The sequence below is a fragment of the Mesoplodon mirus genome (genome assembly GCF_964341445.2).
Source record: "Mesoplodon mirus genome assembly, chromosome: 5".
NCBI lineage: Eukaryota > Metazoa > Chordata > Mammalia > Artiodactyla > Ziphiidae > Mesoplodon > Mesoplodon mirus.
In genome coordinates, this window is record NC_138980.1 from 132,229,388 (window position 1) to 132,248,893 (window position 19,506).

A 19,506-nucleotide genomic window follows, 5' to 3' on the forward strand; every position below is an offset into this window, starting at 1 on the left:
GACGCAGCCCGGCACATCTGCAGACTGACGTCAGTGTGCTCTGCCTCCGAGGAAAAGCTGCCAAAATTTTCTACTGCTGCAATTCAAGTTGGCTGGGGGCCGGTAGTGAGATCTAGGGCTACTTCAACAAAACTTTGCTGCCCTTCCTGCTCCTCTTGTCTTCTTTTCTCCTGATACCTTTTGATGCTCTTCACATGTTATTTGCATAGCAAAGGCACTAAGCTGTCCAGGAAGAGAGGGCACCACTTCCACCCCCAATAAGTCTTTTTTTCCCTTCCTTCCTTTCTTTTTTTTCTCCCCCCCCTTTTTTTGGAGGGAGGGGGTGCGGGAGAGAAAGGGGGTTTGCAAAGGCAGCATCTCAGGATGATAGCCTGGATGTATTGAAGGCATCTCTTTTTCTGCCAAATCGGAAAGTCCGTTCTCTAAAGCCCGGTTAGCCAGACTATAGGGTTTTATTCTGGCTGCAGAATAACTAACTCACTGCTGTGGCTTTGCAAAGGGGGGCAGAAAAAAAAAAAAAAAGAGGAGAGGGAGTACGTGAGTCGTCCAGTGCAATCTCTATTGTTTGAAACTTACTTTTTATCAGAATTTGAAGATGAAAACGGTAAGGAAGACTTCACAATATTCAATGAAACCTTTTTTTTTTTTTAAATTAAAACTTGTGCTTTGCTTGTCTTCCGAATAACGCGTAGGAAACTTTTTTCTGTGTGGTTTTTTTTTTCTTTTTTTTTCTTTTTTTTTTTTTTTTTAAATGGCAATGAGTGAGCTTGACTGAACTCATTTTACAGATAGAAATCTTTTAACTCCAGACTAGTCGGGGGTTGGAGAATTCTGGGTCTTGCAAATATTTTATGATGCAAAAAAATATACGTTTATTATACAAATAGACATGTTTTGTGAAGTATGACTTGATGATGATTTTTGTGGTCTTTAATCACCAAATAGTAATCGGGAAAGTAATAATGATGTGTATTTTAATCTGATTTTCAGTTTTCTTAAAGAAAAACCTTCTGCATTTTATAGTTTCAAGTCAGTGTCTTAAGTAGTCAGACAAGTGCATATTTTATGCCTGGGCTCAGAGGGCAGAATTAATGTGGTAGCTATAGTCCCGATGCTCTAGATATGTTAAGCTCTTAATAGGCTAATCAAAGAGATGGAAATGTGTGTTTTTGATTTACTTTTGGCCACTTGGGACGTGCTAGACTCATAACCCTCCGGAGCCTTGAATATCGGGTATGTCTGTATATATGGTATATGGGATCAAAGTTCAGAGATTGGGGAGGGGTTTGTGCTGGAGGGTTTATTGGAAAGCTGCCTTCAGATAATGTGTACTACAATTCCTGTCTTTGGTAATTTCTTTCCTTGTTGTACTGGAGGCAAAGAGAGCAGGAGAGTGAGAAAGCGCACTGAGAGGGAACAAGAGAGTGAGTTTCTTACTCTTGTTTTTATTTGAGCTGCCGGTGCAACGCGTTTGGGCCAAATGCCAACTGTCTGGGTCACACGCGTTTTATCCAAATAGATTTAGCGCTGCTGTCTGGAAATGGGCTGCTGAATGTTAACTTTAGGATCAACTCAACCAGGGCAGCTCAGACTGTTACCCTCTGTCTGGGTGAAGTGGGATGGGGGTGGGTGGGCGAGGGTGTGCAGAACGAGGGAGAAAAGGGGAAACTGAACTATTGCTTGAAACTTTTAAAAACACACTGGAGTGTGATTTCCAACATATTCCTTTAGGTTCAAATTTCTTGGGCAAATTTTTTTTTCTTTCCTTTTTTAGCTTATGTTGATTAGACTGAGACTTAGAAGTGTGAATGATAGCTCTCAAAATTCATGACAGAGAAAGAAAGGTAACATAAAACTGGTGTAGTTGAAAGGAAATTGAGAAAATTAATTTTGGAGATAATTGTTTTCCTGTGTTTTACCAAAGTGGTAGCTGCAGTTCTGGTTTATATTAATTTAGTGTTTATATGTGATCATTGGTGTTTTGGGCTTTTAAGGAATAGCTATAGAGGCAAATAAGTTGATTTCAAACAAATAACTTCATTCATTTCTCACAAATGGCGGCAAATGAAATCTGTATTGTGGTATTAATATTTTTGTGGTTCTCAAGGGCAAAAACCTCTACCCTCAAGACCTGAAATACTTTAATATTTTTCATGACTGGGCCAATACGTGTAAGATTAATTCCTACTCTTGTCTACTCTTACCACTTCCTCTTCATTTCCTTGGCAACCATTAGTAACTACTAGTGGATGGACCTCTATGCCAAATCTTACCCTGTGTGTGACTTTCGTGAGAGAATAAAGAGAGTTAACATATTAAGAGAGTTAGTAGTACATTCTTTGGAACATTTGGTGGGGGAAGAGTAAAAGGTGGAAGAAGTGGATAGCCCTCTTGGTTCTACCAAAGGGCATAGTTGATTATCAGTGTTTTGAGCTAACGTCAAGAGAAAAAGGTGTTTCTGTTTTTCAGGAGAGACGTTATAATATGGATAATGTATATTTAACTTGCCATCTGGAAAAAAACAGTTTGGGACTATATGTAATTTGGGCCTTGATTTTTGTAGAATAATATTTTGTATTTTTGCTTTTGGCTTATTTGCTTTTCTTGTTAGTAAGTTTTAAGTCTCTTTAACTGCACCTTTCCTCAGAAACCAATCTTGCAAAATTTATAATTGATCTGGAAAATTTTGTACTTCAAGACTTGGCGTATGGTAGGTGACAATAAATATTTGTTGAGTGAATAAATGGAAAATGAGATGAAAAGTTAATTTTCACATATAAAAATTGAGTACCTGAAGGAAGCATAGTATTGTTGCTTCCTCTGTGAAGACGAAATCGGCTTTAAAAGAAATATCCAGAGTTAAGATGAATGAAAGAAGTCGAGAAGGATGTTATACATGTTCTTTAGCTCCATAACAATAGTTCATGAAAGGAAATTGTTACTTGGCTACTCCTAGATCATTTGAGTGGGAAGTAAAGATGATAGAGGAAAAAGACAAGTAAGTACCCTTCAACCAGGGCAGACTACTGAGGGAATCACTAAAGTGCAAGTTGTCTGATCTTATTTCTACGTAGTGTAGCTTTGATCCATGGAAGCTGTTAAATGATCCCTTAACTCTGGTTGGTGCATTTGTCTTAGGGAAAAACGCCTATGTGAAATCAATGTAAAATGGAAGTTTTGATTCTGTTTTCAAATTTAAAATAGTTGTAAGCCCAGTTACCATGACTTAAATTCTTTACTGTTTGCTCTAAAAGACAATACAATCTAGTTGATTGATTCCATCATCATATCCAACCATTCCACATTTAAGGGAAGGAGGAACATGAAACTATTTTTGAAGGAAGGCCTTTGAAAAGTGATGAGTCAGATAACAAGGAGAAGGGGACTAATATTTATTTAACCATTAAAATGAAGTATGTGAACACTTTACATCATGTGTAATCTAGGAAACATCTCATCTATAAAAGTTAAGTAACCTGTAGTCAAGACAGGACTCAAAACCTTTGTGCTTTCCACAGCATAATGCTTCTGCTGTACAATGTAAGGAGTTAATGCATTATGATTTCTGGGTAATTAATTATGTACTATTTTAATATCAATCTGAATTTTGGAAACTATATCTGGATACGTTAGTACCTATACATATTTGTTTATGATGTCCAGATTAACTTCTTCAGTAGGTATCAGAAAGTAGTTCACCCTTTCATTTTTATTGTGTAGGTAACTAAGAGTGGTTAGCTATGGTAGTTGTTGATTTTAGTTGAACTTTAGCCCACTCGTTTGCTTATTGTTAAGTTTCCTCACTGGCATTGGAGGCTTGAAAACTGTGGGGAAGGAAGGAAGGAGTGAGAAAGGAGAAAGAAATTCAAATTTATTGAGTGCCCATGTGCCAGATACTGTAGCTAGTGGTGGAACCAAGACTGTAGCTCTGGTTTAACTTCAAAACTCCTGCCCTTTCTATTATGCGTCAGTGCTCTTTTTACTGCAGGTCCTTAAATCAAATGTTAGTGTACTTTTGACCAGGTAGTTACATACTACCTTTTCTTTCAAGGCTACTGGCTTACTTAACTTGGGCGTTTATAGGACAGTGTTAGTAATGGAGGTTAAAAAACTGTGAAGAGCAGGCAATTTCTCAAGGGGAAAAAAAGAGTTGTTCCCTAAACCCAGGTAATTATATTGTAAGTTTGTCAGTTTCAGAGCCCAGGAAAATAGGAAAAAAGGATGAATGTGATTCAGTACAAATCTGTCACCACTACTAGAAATTAACTCGAATGTGTTAATTATATATTCCTCTTTAAAGGAAGATTAAAGTATATGAGGGACTCAATGTCAGACATTTTTATGCAAAACACTCAAGTGATCTGAAAAAAAAATGAAGAGTAAATGTTCATGAAGCAACTGTTAAGGAGCTGGAGACTGTACATAAGTAGGTTGGGAATCAAGATAACTGGATTATTTTCTTTACCATTGACCCTTGAACAACACTGGTTTGAACTGCAAGTCCACATATACAAGGATTTTTTTCAATAACAATACTACAGTAATACACTATCCTTGATTGGTTGAATCTATTATGGAGAAACCATGTGTGTAAAGGGCCAACTGTAGGTAATATTCAGATTTTTGCAGAAGGTCAGTACCCCTGGCTCACATGTTGTTCAAGGGTCAACTGTGCTATTATTGAATGATGGTGTGATTTAATCTCTTTATAGATTTTTGCCTGTGAAAAGACATATAGTGCCTGTTGTTTTGCCTAAATCATTGTAGAAGAAATTTTGAGATGAAACAGTTATTGTGTATCAAGTTGCTTAAAATTTCATGTTAATTAACATATCATTGATGAATATCTATTTTGATACTGGTTGTATGCAACTGCTATTGTATATTTAAGTTACAGTGACTTAAAATGGAAGCGTGATATAATAGAAAGAATTTAGACTTTAGAGTCAGATAGTCTTATGTATGACTCTGGGCTCTGCTGTTTTCAAGCTATGTGGCCACTAGGAGCTTCAACTTCTTTACCTGTAAATTGGCAGCTGTATTAGTTATCAATTGGTGCAAAAAATATCACCATAAACTTAGTGGCTTAAAACAACACACATTTATTAACTAACAGTTTCTGTGGTTCAGGAGTCTGGGCATGGCTTAGCTCTATCTTGTGCTTCAGAGTCTCTCACGAGGCTGCAGTCAAGGTGTTGGCAAGGACTAAGGTCACCACAGAACCCTTGATTGGGGAGGCATATGCTTCTAAGCTCACATATTCAGGATTTAGTTTCTTGCAAGCTATTGCATTGAGGGCCTCATTTCCTAGCCAGTGGTTATCTGAAGGCTTCTCTCAGTTCCTTGCCATGTGAGCCTCTCCATATGGCAGCTTGTTTCATCAAAGCCCGACAAGGGAGTCTACTGTTAAGATGAAGTCAGAATCTTTTGTAATCTAATCATAGAAGTGACATCCCCTTACCTTTGAGGTGTTATATTAGTTAGGATCAAATTACTTAAAGGAAGGGGGTTACAGAAGGGCATGGATTTTAGGAGGAAGGATCATTGGGGCCATCTTCCTGACACAGGGGCAATAATACCTACTTTACAAGATTGCTGTGGATATTAAAAGAAGTAACATATATTTAAAGTTCTCTTTATTTTTGGACCTGACCTTAAACTACCTTTCTAGATATTATTACCTGTTAGTCTTCTGCATAGGAACCAAACTTACTATTATTACTAATAATATGTTCCATTTTTTTCTTTCCATCTAGACTTTGTGGACTCTGTTTCTTTAATTTGTAATGATTGCCCCCAGAAATTTGACTTGTGAAATTCTGTTCATCTTCCAGAGTCTATCTGAAATGTTACTTTTTTTCATAAACTTTCCTTCACCCATCAGACTCAGAAGTCATCTCCCTCATCTGATCTCCTCTAATACCTTTTATAACTTTATTATGGCATGTGTCAGCCTGTCTTGAGTTTTTTCTTTGTTCCTTAGATTATGAGCTCCTAAAGGGCAAGGATTGTGTCTTAATCTTTTCTTATCCCCATATTATTATAACATCAGTTTCAAAACACTGTAAGACAACAGTTGTTGATTAATGAATTAGTTTTTCCAAGGTTTAGCAGTTTAATAACTTGTAGACACAGATGTAAGGAACTTTAAATGGTTGTGGTTGTTTTATATGTTGTAATAACAATATTTCTAGCACTATAGGGAATGAAGTATTCCAAATAAGTTAAGTTTACAGTTAATCTTAAATACCCTTTAATATCCCTAAATTGATTTTATTTTAATCACTATTAATTAATTCATTCATTTACTCGTCCATTTTTTTCAGTCAACAAATATGTAAGGATTTATTATATGATAATCCCATGTATTAGGGTCTTGGGAGGAAAATCTAGTATCTTTTGTGTACTTCTCTGTCATAACAATAAGTTACACTATTAAAAGTAATTTAACCTTTTATTCCTGACTCAGGCATAGTATTTTGAATATCAGATATTCAGCTGTAACACAGTCATAATACACAATATGAATTATTAAGCTAAATAAGGGCTATTTGTCTCTACCTCCAACTGTATTGCTTGGGCTTCTAAAACTACTTTGTAGTTTTCCTCTTTTTTTGTCACTTTTGTGCTTTTACTGAGCTAGTTTCTAGTCCCTTTGTTATTTTCTTATTCTAAAGTGCTATGTGCTGGGAAATTACGTAGCCAAATATGTCAGTGTTCTGTATAAAATGTGAATTCACGGACTCTGAAGTTGTAAGTCGAAAGAAAAGTACGTGAGATAGGACATGAAATCTGTTGTGATACCTGAATTGAATTTTTAAAAATTCTTTTCAGAAAATGAACTACTTTTCTTTACAGTTACATTCTAGATAGTTTAAATTGTCTCATATGTGTTGCTTTATGAGTCATAAAAGACTTCCAGATAAAGTCAAGGGTTACAGTAAATATGGTTCAACTTTTCAGAAGTTTAGTTTATGCTACTGTCTGAGTTTTCACAGACAGCTGCTTAATGCCACTGTGTATTTGTAGATCTACTCTGTAAGAAAAAAAAGATAGGTGCCTCATAAAGCAACAAATCAATCTCTGGACAGCAGTGTACTGAAAAGCATGTTAAGGAATGCAATCACATACTGTTTATCACTTTCACAAAATTAACTTTGTAAAGTCAGCCTAGTTTTTATTTTATCAAAAGGTTAGTCACTATACCCATACATTGTTATCTTCAAAGTTTTAAAAAGAATTTTTATAATCCTCTTCAGGTTCCTTCTTTTATTATTAAGTAGCTTTGGCATTATCTTGCTAACCATTTAGGTTTCTAATTTGGTATTTAGTCTTGTTAATGTTTATTTAAACTATAAAGGACAACAATGGTTTGATTTAATTATGTTATTTTGTAGTGTATGTCCTTTGGCAAGCATTCAGCAATATAGATCTGTCCATTCAGAATATTTTTCAGTTAACTTAAATTTTTTTTTCCTAGGTTAAAACATGGCCATACTTTAGTGACTAATCAGCCTAATGCTCTGCTTATGAAAATTTTACCATCATTATCTTTTTCATTTTGGACTGAGAAAATGAATCCAGATACAGAAGAAAGCACGGGATGTTGGAAAAAAATACCCGTTAAACAGTGGAATATCTAATAACTAATCTGAAAGAAGTATTAAAGAAATAAAATTGTTATGCTTCGATTTTGGCATGGTATTGACTCTCTAGCACATAGGTAGCCCTCTAAAAAATCATCCAGTTTTCTAAATTATGGAAATTTTGTGGAAGACGTTGACCTGGATTTTGAGCCTCGTCATGGCTTCATCGGAATTTCATAGTGACCCCAGGCTTTCATACAGTTCTCAAGGTAGGATTCCTGCTTTTGAAACTGACAAAAAAACGTTGCTATTAATCTTACAAGAAAAGACTCTCAATATTTAGTTTGGATGAACGTTTTCTTTGGGATGTATACTGGTAGGAGCGGAGGCCTACTGTGTCAATTCAGTGCTAGTTTCATAAATGTTAATGAATCTAAAAGAGTCTGTTTAATTGGTCCTACTAGTATTTAATATCCAGTGCATTTTAGAGTTGACTGGTCTTTCTTAGAAGATGATAGACCTAGGCCTCTTCTTCTGAATTCTAAACTTTAATAAGGTTACTCATTGCCAGGATTTACAGGCAAGGTTTTTCTTGTAAAAGAGCAAGAAAGCAGACAAATTCTGATATAAGATCCTTCTAATATGGACCCTTAGTGGAAAAATATTCTTCCAAACTTAAGAATTCTGATATAAGGACTGGAAGCTAAATAAAAGAGTAAGAGTTATAAGAAGTTCAACTTTTCAAATTCTAACCCATAGGTCCCTATAATTTTAATCCGTAAAACTGAGCTTCATATCATAGAAAAGATCTTAACAGGGGTCCCAGGGGTGAAGGTCATTTTGTTTTCCATGGACCAGTCCAATTCTTATGGAATTATTGAAAGCATACCTTTTAGATTCTCCTCCCATGAATGTATAGTTCATTTTTTTGGTGCTGATGAGCCAGATTTTCAAGGCTATTGTAGATTGATGTATATATCTAGAAGTCCATATGTACAAAATGTGGCTCTCAAAGTAAATCAGCAAAGCCAGAGCATTTAGTATGAACTCTTATTTATGAGAAGGAAATAAATATTATTTTTCAGTTTTTTTCCATTTGGTCATGGTTTCATGGGAGTTTATATTTGTGGATGAACTTCATGTGTAGAGAGTGAAGCAATTTGCAGACATTTGGTTCCACCTTAGTGATAAACTTAGATAAAGGAAGATGTGGTTAAGAAGGTAGATTGGTAATATATAGTACACCTAAGTGAGGAAAATATATTAATAGTCCTCTGAATTTTTTGTCAATCTGATAATTTTTAAACAACTTTATTTTGATATAGTATACATACCATGTAATCACCCATTTAAAGTATACATTTCAGTGGTTTATAGTCTATTCACAGAGTTGTACAACTATCATCACAATCAATTTTAGAACATTTTCATTACCCAAAAAAGAAACTCTGAAATCATTAACAGTCACTCCCCAGTTCCCTCCAAACCAACTTACCCCCAGCCCTAGGCAACCTCTAACCTATTTCTCTCGGCAGAGATTTGCCTATTCTGTATACTTATATAAATGGAATTCTATGTGACTGGTTCCTTTCACTTAGCATAATGTTTTTATAGTATTAGATAATGAACTTTGATTATGAAGGCATTCATGTCATACCATGTATCAGTACTGCATTCCTTTCTGTTGTAGAATAATCTGCTGTATGAATATACCATGTATTATTCATTCATTCATTCATCAACTGATGGACATTTGGGTTATTTACCCCTTTTGGCTATTATGAATAATGCTGCTATGAACATTCATGTACAAGTTTTTGTGTCAATGTACATTTTCATTTCTCTTATAAAAATACCTCAGAGTGGAATTGCTGGGTCAGGTGGTAGTTCTGTGTTTAACTTTTTGAGGAACTGCCAGACCGTTTTCCAAAGTGACTGCTGTATTTTACATTGTGACTGATAATTAAAAAAAAAAAAATTCTACAAGACTGTAGAGATTCTATATAAACTCTTTTGGATAACTTTCATAAACATATTTTATCTGAATGAAATTCTGTTCTTTTACATATGTGTACTTTCCACTGTTTTTTGTTTCAATATAAAATATTCATATTTACTGTAGAATTTAGCTTTTAGAATTCATGTCTTTAAAATTAGATTTAAAAAAGAAAAATAGCCTTTCAAAATGGTTTCAGAATTTTTTTTAAGGAATGGAATATTTGGAACTTAATTCATTTTGAGATTTTAAACTTCTACTCTTTCATTTTTGTTTAATATAACATTTTTTGTCCATACCTCACATATAATGATGCATAGTTTTAAGCAATATAGTTGTTGTTTATACTGCTACTTCTTTGTTCTGTTAAATTTTCTTTTCTTCCATGTGTTTCTTCTGGATTCTCTGCCTTGTGATTACAAAGAGGAATTCCTGACTTATCTAGAACACTACCAGCTAACTATTCCAATAAGAGTTGATCAAAATGGAGCTTTTCTCAGCTTTACTGTGAAGAATGATAAGCACTCCAGGAGAAGACGGAGTATGGACCCTTTTGATCCACAACAGGCAGTATCTAAGTTATTTTTTAAACTTTCAGCCTATGGCAAGCACTTTCACCTAAACTTGACTCTCAACACAGATTTTGTGTCCAAACATTTTACAGTAGAATACTGGGGGAAAGATGGACCCCAGTGGAAACATGATTTTTTAGACAACTGTCATTACACAGGATACTTGCAAGATCAACGTAGTACAACTAAAGTGGCTTTAAGCAACTGTGTTGGGTTGGTAAGTAGATGTTATAATTTTAAATTTCTGATGGGAAAATAAATTCACAGTATAAATGTCTTTCCTCAGATTAATAAAATATATACATATATATACATATATATGTGTGTATATATGTATGTGTGTATATATATATATATACCATTTATCCAGGGAAGGTAACATTCTAAAATTTTTTGTTATATCTGCTGCCTTTGCTTTTGATAATCTTTTTCATAATGTTTGCATTGACTTTTCAAAGTAAGAACAATTTTTAAAACCCTATATTATTAGTAGAAGAATGAATGAAACCTCACGTTTCCTTTTAGAGTTACATTTTTCTGTTCAAATAGGATATCCTTAATGCATAAAAAAACTCAATCATTATGGGTATTGTATGTATGTACGTATATATTATGACAGGAAACCATGACATGGATTGCCTCCTTAGGTCTCTTTCTATACTATCTTTCTCTGGTAATCAACATAGCTTAAAATTACTTATGACCTACTTATGTTTATAAGTTCTTGAAGGAAAATCTTTTATATCAATGTCTCTTTATGAAATAATTTTCCCTATATTAATCTGAAAATTGATAATAAATCTTATTTTACTTAGAAATTGGATTTCAAGAGTATAGGTTCTAGCCTGGGCATTTGAGTCCATTCTAGTCTAATGGTAAATACATAGTTCAAGGTGGCTCACAGTAATGGTTGTAGAACAAAGCATGTTCTTCTACTTCTACTTCCTCTAGTTCACACTTCCTTTACTGCTTTGATCCTGTTCAGGCTAGTATAGATGTTTCATTAAAGCTTTATCTGTTTAAAAGAGTACACACATTTTGATGCTCAACTCACATTTTCAGAAATTGTTTTTCTTCCTTACTCTATCACATCCATATCCTCATTTTTACTTCAGTATAAACAACTACATAATTACAGTTGGGTTTAAATAGTTCTAAATTTGGAAGGAGTTTTAAGAACCACCTAGTGGAGAAAAAGTTTCACTATAGGTATATATAAGAATTTGCTCAGATCATCTATTTTCTTTAACTATTAATAAGTCAAAATGATTACTTAGATTTTAATATTTGGGTTTAATTCCTATAAAATAGACACATTGAATCCATTCCTCACTAGCTTCTTCCTCTATAAGCAGTGTTAAGCTTTATATACAAAAGAGATTTATCTTTTTGAATAAAGATAAATTATCCAAAATAAATCTGTTTTAAACTTCTTACATGTTAAAATGACATTTGCTGTTAAGTACAATAGAAAAATACTGTTCCTAGTCATTGACCAAGCTCTTTAAATTTGGCATTAACATTAATTATGCCATTGATAATTTTAACAGGGTGGGGAAATGAACAGATTTGAGATTTAGGGAAAAAAAACATTCCATTGTGAGATTTGAGGGAAGAGGAGCGATTGGAAATATGAAGATGAGTTAGATCATGTAGGAGATAAGGAAGGCCTATAGCAAGACTATGGCACTGGGAATGGAGAAGATAGAAAGAATTTGAACCACATTTTGGTGAGAAAATTTATAGGATTTGTGTCATTAATTTTTCTTCCCTGGCATATAGTACATAGTAGATATTTAATAATATTTTAAAAAATTGAAATATCATTGAACTGGGTGTGGGATGAAGGAGAGAAAGTAATTGAAGTTGATTGAGGTTTCTCTTTTTGATGAGGCTGTATATGAATTTACTAGCAGAGAAAGGGAATGATAGTGGAATGTTGGATTAGAAAGGAAGATGAAGAGAGTGATTCTGATATAGTAAATGTGAAGAATCTAAAGAAATAAAGGTTAAAGATGTCTAGTTGGCTTTTGGGAAATATAGCTCTGAAATTTAGAAGACAATTTAATTCTGGAAACAGTTGAGAATTGCTGATATAAGTGACTACTGATGAAACTGTGACAGACGTTGATGAGGCAAAAGTGAGAAGAAGGTTGTAAATGGAAACTTTTCTGTACTTAAGGGGATAGCAGAGTGTCATTCATCTATTTTTCATCCTCATTGAGACTTTCTGTGTGTCTTATTTTCTCTTATTTCTATTCGTTAACACCTATTTTACTTTGCTTCCTATTGAAACTGCATGGTACATGTTGACTCACTTTTTGTTGTTGTTGTTGTTAATTTTTATTGGAGTATAGTTGCTTTACAACGTTGCTCGATCTAGGTGTGGTCTGCCAGGTTTGTCCACTAGTTACTATTTCCCCTTGGCAACTAATAAGGAAATTGTGAGCAGATACTTTGTGAGCAGATACTATGTAAATATCCTATTCTTCATCTCACTTTTACCCATCAGTTTTAGTAACCCTTGCCTTCATTCTTATTTTATATCATGTTACATTTTTAATCAAATGGAATATGTAAACAAGTTTTTCTAAAATCCCACTTTTCTAAGGCCCCTTTTAATCAATTCTGTTTTTAATTGTTCTATATAAAATAGTTTTCAATGTAGAGATCATTAGTGTTTTCTAATCATACTTCCTTACCCATAGTTTCAGTTTTACAATGCTTGCACCACTCAAAGGAAAAAATTCCTAACATTATAATCTATCAGTTGTTTAAAATAATGTTACTTTTTAGTTAGCTTTATATTTGAACCATGGCTTTCTTATTTAGGTTTTGTTTTTCTGGAGTTTCTAGTTACTTTTATTTTGTCTTATTGAGAAAAAAAATGATTTCTTTACCAACTGATCAGTTTCATCCAGTTCCTTAGTCCTTATACCTATTGCTTGGAATATATTCCATTCTTCTTTGGAGGCATTTTTCTTGGAGTGTATGGGTTAATTAATTTCTTGAGCTATTACACTTCTCTCATCTTGGGATTTCTTTTTTCCTAGGTTAGTTCCACATCTTCTTCTTTCTGAGTTTACATCCTGGTTTTGTTGGAGAACATCTTCAAGTAATTACCTCAGAAAAGGTGCCTGAGAAGTAAAATTTCTGAGTCCTTGCCTATTTGAAAGTGACTTTATGTTACCCTCATGTTTGGTTAATAATTTAGTTGGATATAGAATTCTAGGTTCAAAAATAGTTTTCCTTCAGAACCATGGATGGTAGAATTGGAAAAGGGAAATATGGGCTATCAAATTTATCTCTATGGTTTTATATCTTAGGAAAAAATTTAAAGACCTAAAAAAAATTGGTATTGATACATTTTGGGTGGCAGATAGAAGTCTGCTTCTTGTTCTTTTCCTCTTCTTTTAAACATTTTTTTTTCAAAATGATATACTTTTCTCCTTATCTTTCCTGTTTCACGAATTTTATAAATAATGTGGTAAGCTGTGGGTCTTCTTTCCTGACCCCTATTTTGTATTTGATGGGTGATTTCAATTTAAAGACCCTCCTTCAACTCAGAGAAATTTAAAAAAATATTTCCTTAGTGATTTTATCTCCTTGTCCCTCACCACCCCATTCTGTAATTGGTTTTCTGCTTCTCTTATCTCTCTTTTCCCCTTTCTTTTTTCTGTTCTAAGTTCTATGAGATTTTCCCACTTTTGCTTTCTTTTTCTTTAATTGATTTAAAAGTTATAGCAGTCATATTTCTAATTTTCAACAGATCTTTCCTGCATTGTTTCTTTCTTCATATTCTGTTCTTATTTGATGAAAAATGATTTTCTTCTATCTCTCTAAGATACTAAAGACTATAAACCTAGTTAAAAAAGACCAATGACCCCATTAGACTTTCTATTCATTTAGTTATGTTCATAGTTGCTTCTCTACTTTTTCCATTATTAATTCATCCATTCACCAAGTGCTTATAAGTACCTACCATGTAACAGGGACTGTTCTAGGTGCTAGGACTAGGAGTACAACAGTGAACAAAACAAGAATCCCTGTTATTGTATAGCTTACATTCTAGTGGAGGAGATACACAATAAGATAAATAAATAAAAATCATAATATGTTGGATACTGATAAGTTCTAATGTGGAAAAAATATTGAGTAAAGACCTTAAAAGGAATGAGGAAAGGAATACTGACATCTGAGGGATAAGATTTCCAGGTGGAAATCTCCAAGTACAAAGGTCTGATATGAGACTGTTTGAGGAAAAGCAAGAAGACTACCATGGCTAGAGCTAAGTGAGAGAGAGGAAGAGTAATGGAAGGTGAGGTTAGAAAGAAAACTTGGGGGCCAGTTGTTAGGTTTTAGAGGACACGGTTAGGATAGAATCAATGATGATTCCAGGCTGGGGGCCTGAGCAACTAGAAGAAAATAGCAGCCATCACATGAGATGAGAAAGACTCGGACATTAACTGAGATGGAAAAGCTGTAGGAGGAGTAGGTTGGGGGGTGGTATATATCATAACTTCAGTTAGACATGTTAAACTTGAGATATTGTATAGGATGCTGGGTATACAAGCCTGGAGTTCAGGAGAGAGATGTGAGTTATCAAGTTATTTTGGGGGTCATCTATATAAATATAAATGACATTTAAAGCCAGGAGATTATATGAAATTGCTTAAGGGAGAGTATATATAGAATAAATAAGAGGTCTAAGGACTGAGCCTTTGGGTGCTGCAAGGGGTTAGGGAGGTTGGAAAGATGTGGAGGGGACAGCAAAGAACAGTGGAGTGAGAAGGTTGAAGGAAAACCAGGCAAATATCCTAGAAGCTAAGAGAAGGAAGTATTTCAAGGGAAAAATGCTGCTGAGTCAAAATAAGAGTATGACTGAAAACCAATCATTGAATTTATCAGTGAAGAAGTTATTGATGACCTTGGCAAAAGCAGTTTTGGTGAAGTCACAGTGGGGTTTGGAAAAGAGGCAAAAGCCTGATGCGAGTAGGTTTAAGAAGGAATGGCAGAAGAGTAAAGAATATATAGACAATTATTTTGAGGAGTTTTGGAAAAGCAAGAAATGATCAGTTGCTGCAGGCAGAAGTGGGAGTCTTTATCATTTTGTTTTATAAAAATGAGAATGATTGTGTAAAGAGAAGAGAAATTTCTGGAGTGAATTCTTTGGTAGGCGAGAAGGGATGAAATCATCTACATAAATCAAATAATTGTTCTTATCTAGGAGAATGGACAGTTCATCCATAATAACAGGAAATAATATAGAACGTATGGACATGAGATGCAGGTAGGTTGGTATTTGTGGTTGTAGAAGTTTGCGGGAGGTTGTGTGCTGTTTTCTATTGGAATGGAAGATGGAAAGATGAGGTGTTAGGGGATTAAGTAGAGAGGAGAAAGTATTAAATATTTATCCCAGAGAGCAGGATACTGAATGAACTAGAGAAACATAGTATAATTGCCATGAAGCATCAAGGACACAGTTGAGATTTATGATGATGAATTTAAAGCAAGGCTAGTCTAAGGTAAGATGGACAAGATATTCAAAGGAGAGGAAGCCAAGGAAGTGAGAGGACAGGGATTGAAGAGACCATCTAGGTAAGTAGTTCTTAAGCTGGGGTCTATGGATAGAATTCAGGGGGTTTTTTAACTGGAATGGGGAAAATTTCATCTTTACCTTCACTAATTCTTAAGTGAAATTTAACATTTCCTTCAGTTAACAATATAGGTAACAAGCCAGTAAAGTAATAGCAGTACCTGTAACTTTGTCTTGATAGAAATGATATTTTCATATCATGTTACAGTTTTTGCAGGTCCCTTAAAATATTATTTATGTTAATCACTATTGTGAAATTATAGTAATTAGATCTATTGCAAAGCTTTTTATTTAAAGTGTTACAAAAAGGCATATGTATTACTATATTTAAAAAATATTTTGATAACTGTATTTCATTATAAGTGGTTTTATTTATAATCCTATATATTTCTTTTGCATTTAAGATATTATTCTGAGAAGTGGTCCCCAGGCTTCACCCCTAGACCTTCAGAGGTATTCAGGGCATGTGCACACACACAAATTTTAAGAACCAATGATATAAGAAGATACTGAAGTCAACAATTATTCAGGAGTGGTATTGCAGAGGGTGACAGTGACCCAGAAGCTAAGATCTTTGAGGAATGAGGAAAGTGACTTTGGGTCAGTAGATAACTACAGCTAGCAGAGGGAGAAGGTGATGGTATGGGATTTGAAGGTGGTAAGGTTTTTTCTTTTTTTTTGGAGGAGAGAGGGATAATTGTTTAGAAATGGCAATGAGTACAAGAACTCTTAACCCTACCTCCAGGTCCAATAGGAGGTATGTAGGAGAGAAAGTAGCCACCATTCCAGAAGATTACAGGGAAGAAAGAATGTTATCTAGGGAGATTCAGGTTTTTGTTTGAGCAAGATGAAGTGAACATTCACAGATGAGGCTGAGTGTATAGGAGATTTTGTATATAATTGACCCTTAGTTTGAGAGGGCACAGCACAAGTGTTTTAAATGGTGAAGGGGGAAGTAGAAGATGGGATCAGAAAACATGATGTACTTAACCATATGGGGAGTAGAATCCAGGGGATGGATCTTGGGCATTTTGGAGGGACTGGCATGACAAGGCAAGGGGGCATGATGAGATTTATCCTGATGGTCCAGAGGCCAACAGTGTAGAGGTGAGTGGGAATGCTGAGGGAAGTGGGAGTTGGGCTCTTGCTAGGCATGCACAGATTTCTGGGACTCCCACCTAACTCAGGTCCTCTATCATCTGGCCTCCAGCACCTTTCTAATTTCATAATCATTTTCCCCTTCCCTCCCTTTAGCCACAGTAGCTCCTTGCTCTTTCTCAAATACTGCATGCATGCTCCTACCCCATTGCCTCTGCATTTGCCATTCCCACTGTCTGATCTCCTCTTTCCCAAGATATCTGTTTGGCATGCTCCTTCACTTTATTCAAGTTTCTGTTCAAATATCACCTTATTATAGAGGATGTTCCTGACCATTCTAAATAGTTTATATAATTCTTTCTGTCCTCTGATTATTTTCTGTCCTCTTACTGCTTTATTTTTCTTCTTGACATTTCTTACTACCTGATTGATTATTTATTTATATAATGAATGAATGACTTTTTTCTACCTCTTCCCACCAAAATGTAAGCTCCATGATAGAACCAGAACTTTGGTTTTTTCACTTTTGTATTCCCACCACCTAGAACAGTACCTGCCATGTGATAGTGTGATAGGCACTCAAAACATACTTGGTGACTGAATAGACAAAGTTACAAGCACCCCTCAGGGGACTTCCCTGGTGGTCCAGTGGTTAAGACTGTGCTCCCAATGCAGGGGGCCTGGGTTCGATCCCTGGTCGGGGAGCTAAGATCCCACATACCGCAACTAAGCCCACGTGCCGCAACTAGAGAGACTGCACGCTGCAGTGAAGACCCAGCACAGCCAAAATTAATTAATTAATTAAAAAAAAAAAGAAGAAGAAGAAGTAACCCTCAGAGGATAAGGGAATTATAGTGACTAAGAGTCCAGTCTCCAAAGATAGTTGAGTGAATTTGTTACTTAGCTTTGCTCAGTATAGGTTTCTCATCTGCCAAGTAGACCTGATAGTAGTACTTACTTCATAGAGCTATTAAGATTAAATGAGATAATGAATGTAATCATTTTACAGAGTACCTAACTCTGGATTTTCTTCCAGGGCCTTTCCGTTCTTGAAATTAGAGATTTTATTTACTTACCAAGTTTCTGACTCTATTTTTCTCCAGCAACCTGAGTTTTTTGCTGAGGACCTTTTGACATCTTCTGCCCACAGTCCAGCATCACATGACTTTAGTGCTCTCCCCTTTCTGGGCAGTACTCTAGACACTTATCAAAGCTTCTTATACAAGCCCTCTTTTCTGCATGCGCCCTCTTTTCTTCAGGAGGCTTGCTCAGTTTGCTATTACTTTGTTAATCTTGATGGTAAAGTAATTCATGATCAGGTATTAGAGTCTGTTACTGGCGTATTATATTATTCCTGTCAGTATTTGCATTTAATTTAGGGACTAATATCCTTAAAGTAAAGCAAACAGTGGTGAAAATAATGTGAAGTGACTAGGTCTGCTTTTTTGTTTTTTGCATTCTTTAGCTCATTTCATGTAGGTGGCTGCCAACTTCATCTGTAAGTTAGAGCAGCTCTGATTATGTCTTATTTTTCTTTCCAAGCATGTGGTACTTAGCATGAATTTCCCTAAACAGAATCATAGAGGTTTAGATTCAAAGGGATCTTAGAGATTATCTGGACCAGAGGTTTTTAGCTTTTTTTTTCTTTTTAAATCGGCAAAATTCTTTTCTCAAATGAAATGTTATGTGGAAACTTAATATATAGATTAATAAAAGCACAGCTGATTCCTAATCCCAGGAATCCAAGCCATGTAGGTCTACCTTTGTTGTCTGGGGCAGTCCCCTAAGGGCACTTCCATGGAACCCTTAGGGCTCCCTAGAGTGCTGTTTTAAAACCACTAATTTACACCAACCCTTTCATTTTTCCAGCTGAGGAAATACGCTCACAGAGTTTAGTTTTATCCAGTGTTACAGGGTAAATTAGTTGGGTTAAGAACAGTCCTCACATGTGCCATTCTTAGGAAAACACTATTAGACAAGGATGGACGTTCTTATTTCTGATGTAGATAACTTACTATCTCATTTCTTTTGATCAGCAAATTTTATTTGCTGTATATACTACATATGAGACATTTTCTATGGGTGTAACTGATACCAAGAAACCCTTTCTTTAAGAGAGCAAATAGTATGGTTGGGAAAATAAAACATGCAGTTGGAAAGTTATACCAAATTTAAATACAGATTCAAGACTTGAGATGTAGCAAAGCATAATAGAATTAATTAAAAATAAATGATACCAATAATAAGCTCTGTTGGAGATCAAAGGAAGCTGAAGCTACTGCAGTTGGACTCAAAAAATTTTAAAGAGGAGCTATGACTGAGCTAAGTAGGAGATGTAAGGCAGTATAATACTGTAAATAAGAGCAGAGCTTTGTGGGAGTACCAGTGCCTTCACTTACCTCTATATAATAATGGGCAGGTTCTTAACCTCTGAACCTATTACTTCATCTACAAAATGGGGACGTATGGGACATATATGAATTAAGGACATATATACTGGTGTAACATAAAACTTTAAATGGGAGTAGTTTATCACAATAGTTTATTTCTCCCTTATGTATGTCTACATTGGACAGCTTTCCATGAGATCAGTCAGGGACCCATGTTCTTTCTCTTTTGGTTTCCACCTTTCCTAGGTCTTTTGTCAGAGAGAGTAGA

General features: G+C 35.0%; 1 protein-coding gene across 12 annotated transcripts in view; it reads left to right on the top strand.

Annotated features, from left to right (window-relative positions):
- ADAMTS6 (ADAM metallopeptidase with thrombospondin type 1 motif 6) overlaps positions 1-19,506 on the top strand; it is a 290,570-nt gene that overhangs the window by 5,745 nt on the left and 265,319 nt on the right. For 5 of the 12 annotated variants that reach the window (XR_014294257.1, XM_082623505.1, XM_082623513.1 and 2 more), the window contains exons 1-3: positions 53-604; positions 7,481-7,855; positions 10,007-10,371. Coding sequence is in view for 9 of the 12 variants with exons in the window: in XM_082623505.1 (XP_082479631.1) it covers positions 7,759-7,855; positions 10,007-10,371 (462 nt within the window). In the remaining 3 variants the exon portion in view is untranslated. Of the gene's footprint in view, positions 1-50; positions 1,234-1,369; positions 1,425-7,480; positions 7,856-10,006; positions 10,372-13,225; positions 13,288-19,506 lie in introns of those variants that run through there. The other 7 variants (XR_014294256.1, XM_082623514.1, XM_082623506.1 and 4 more) reach the window with 6 other exon arrangements.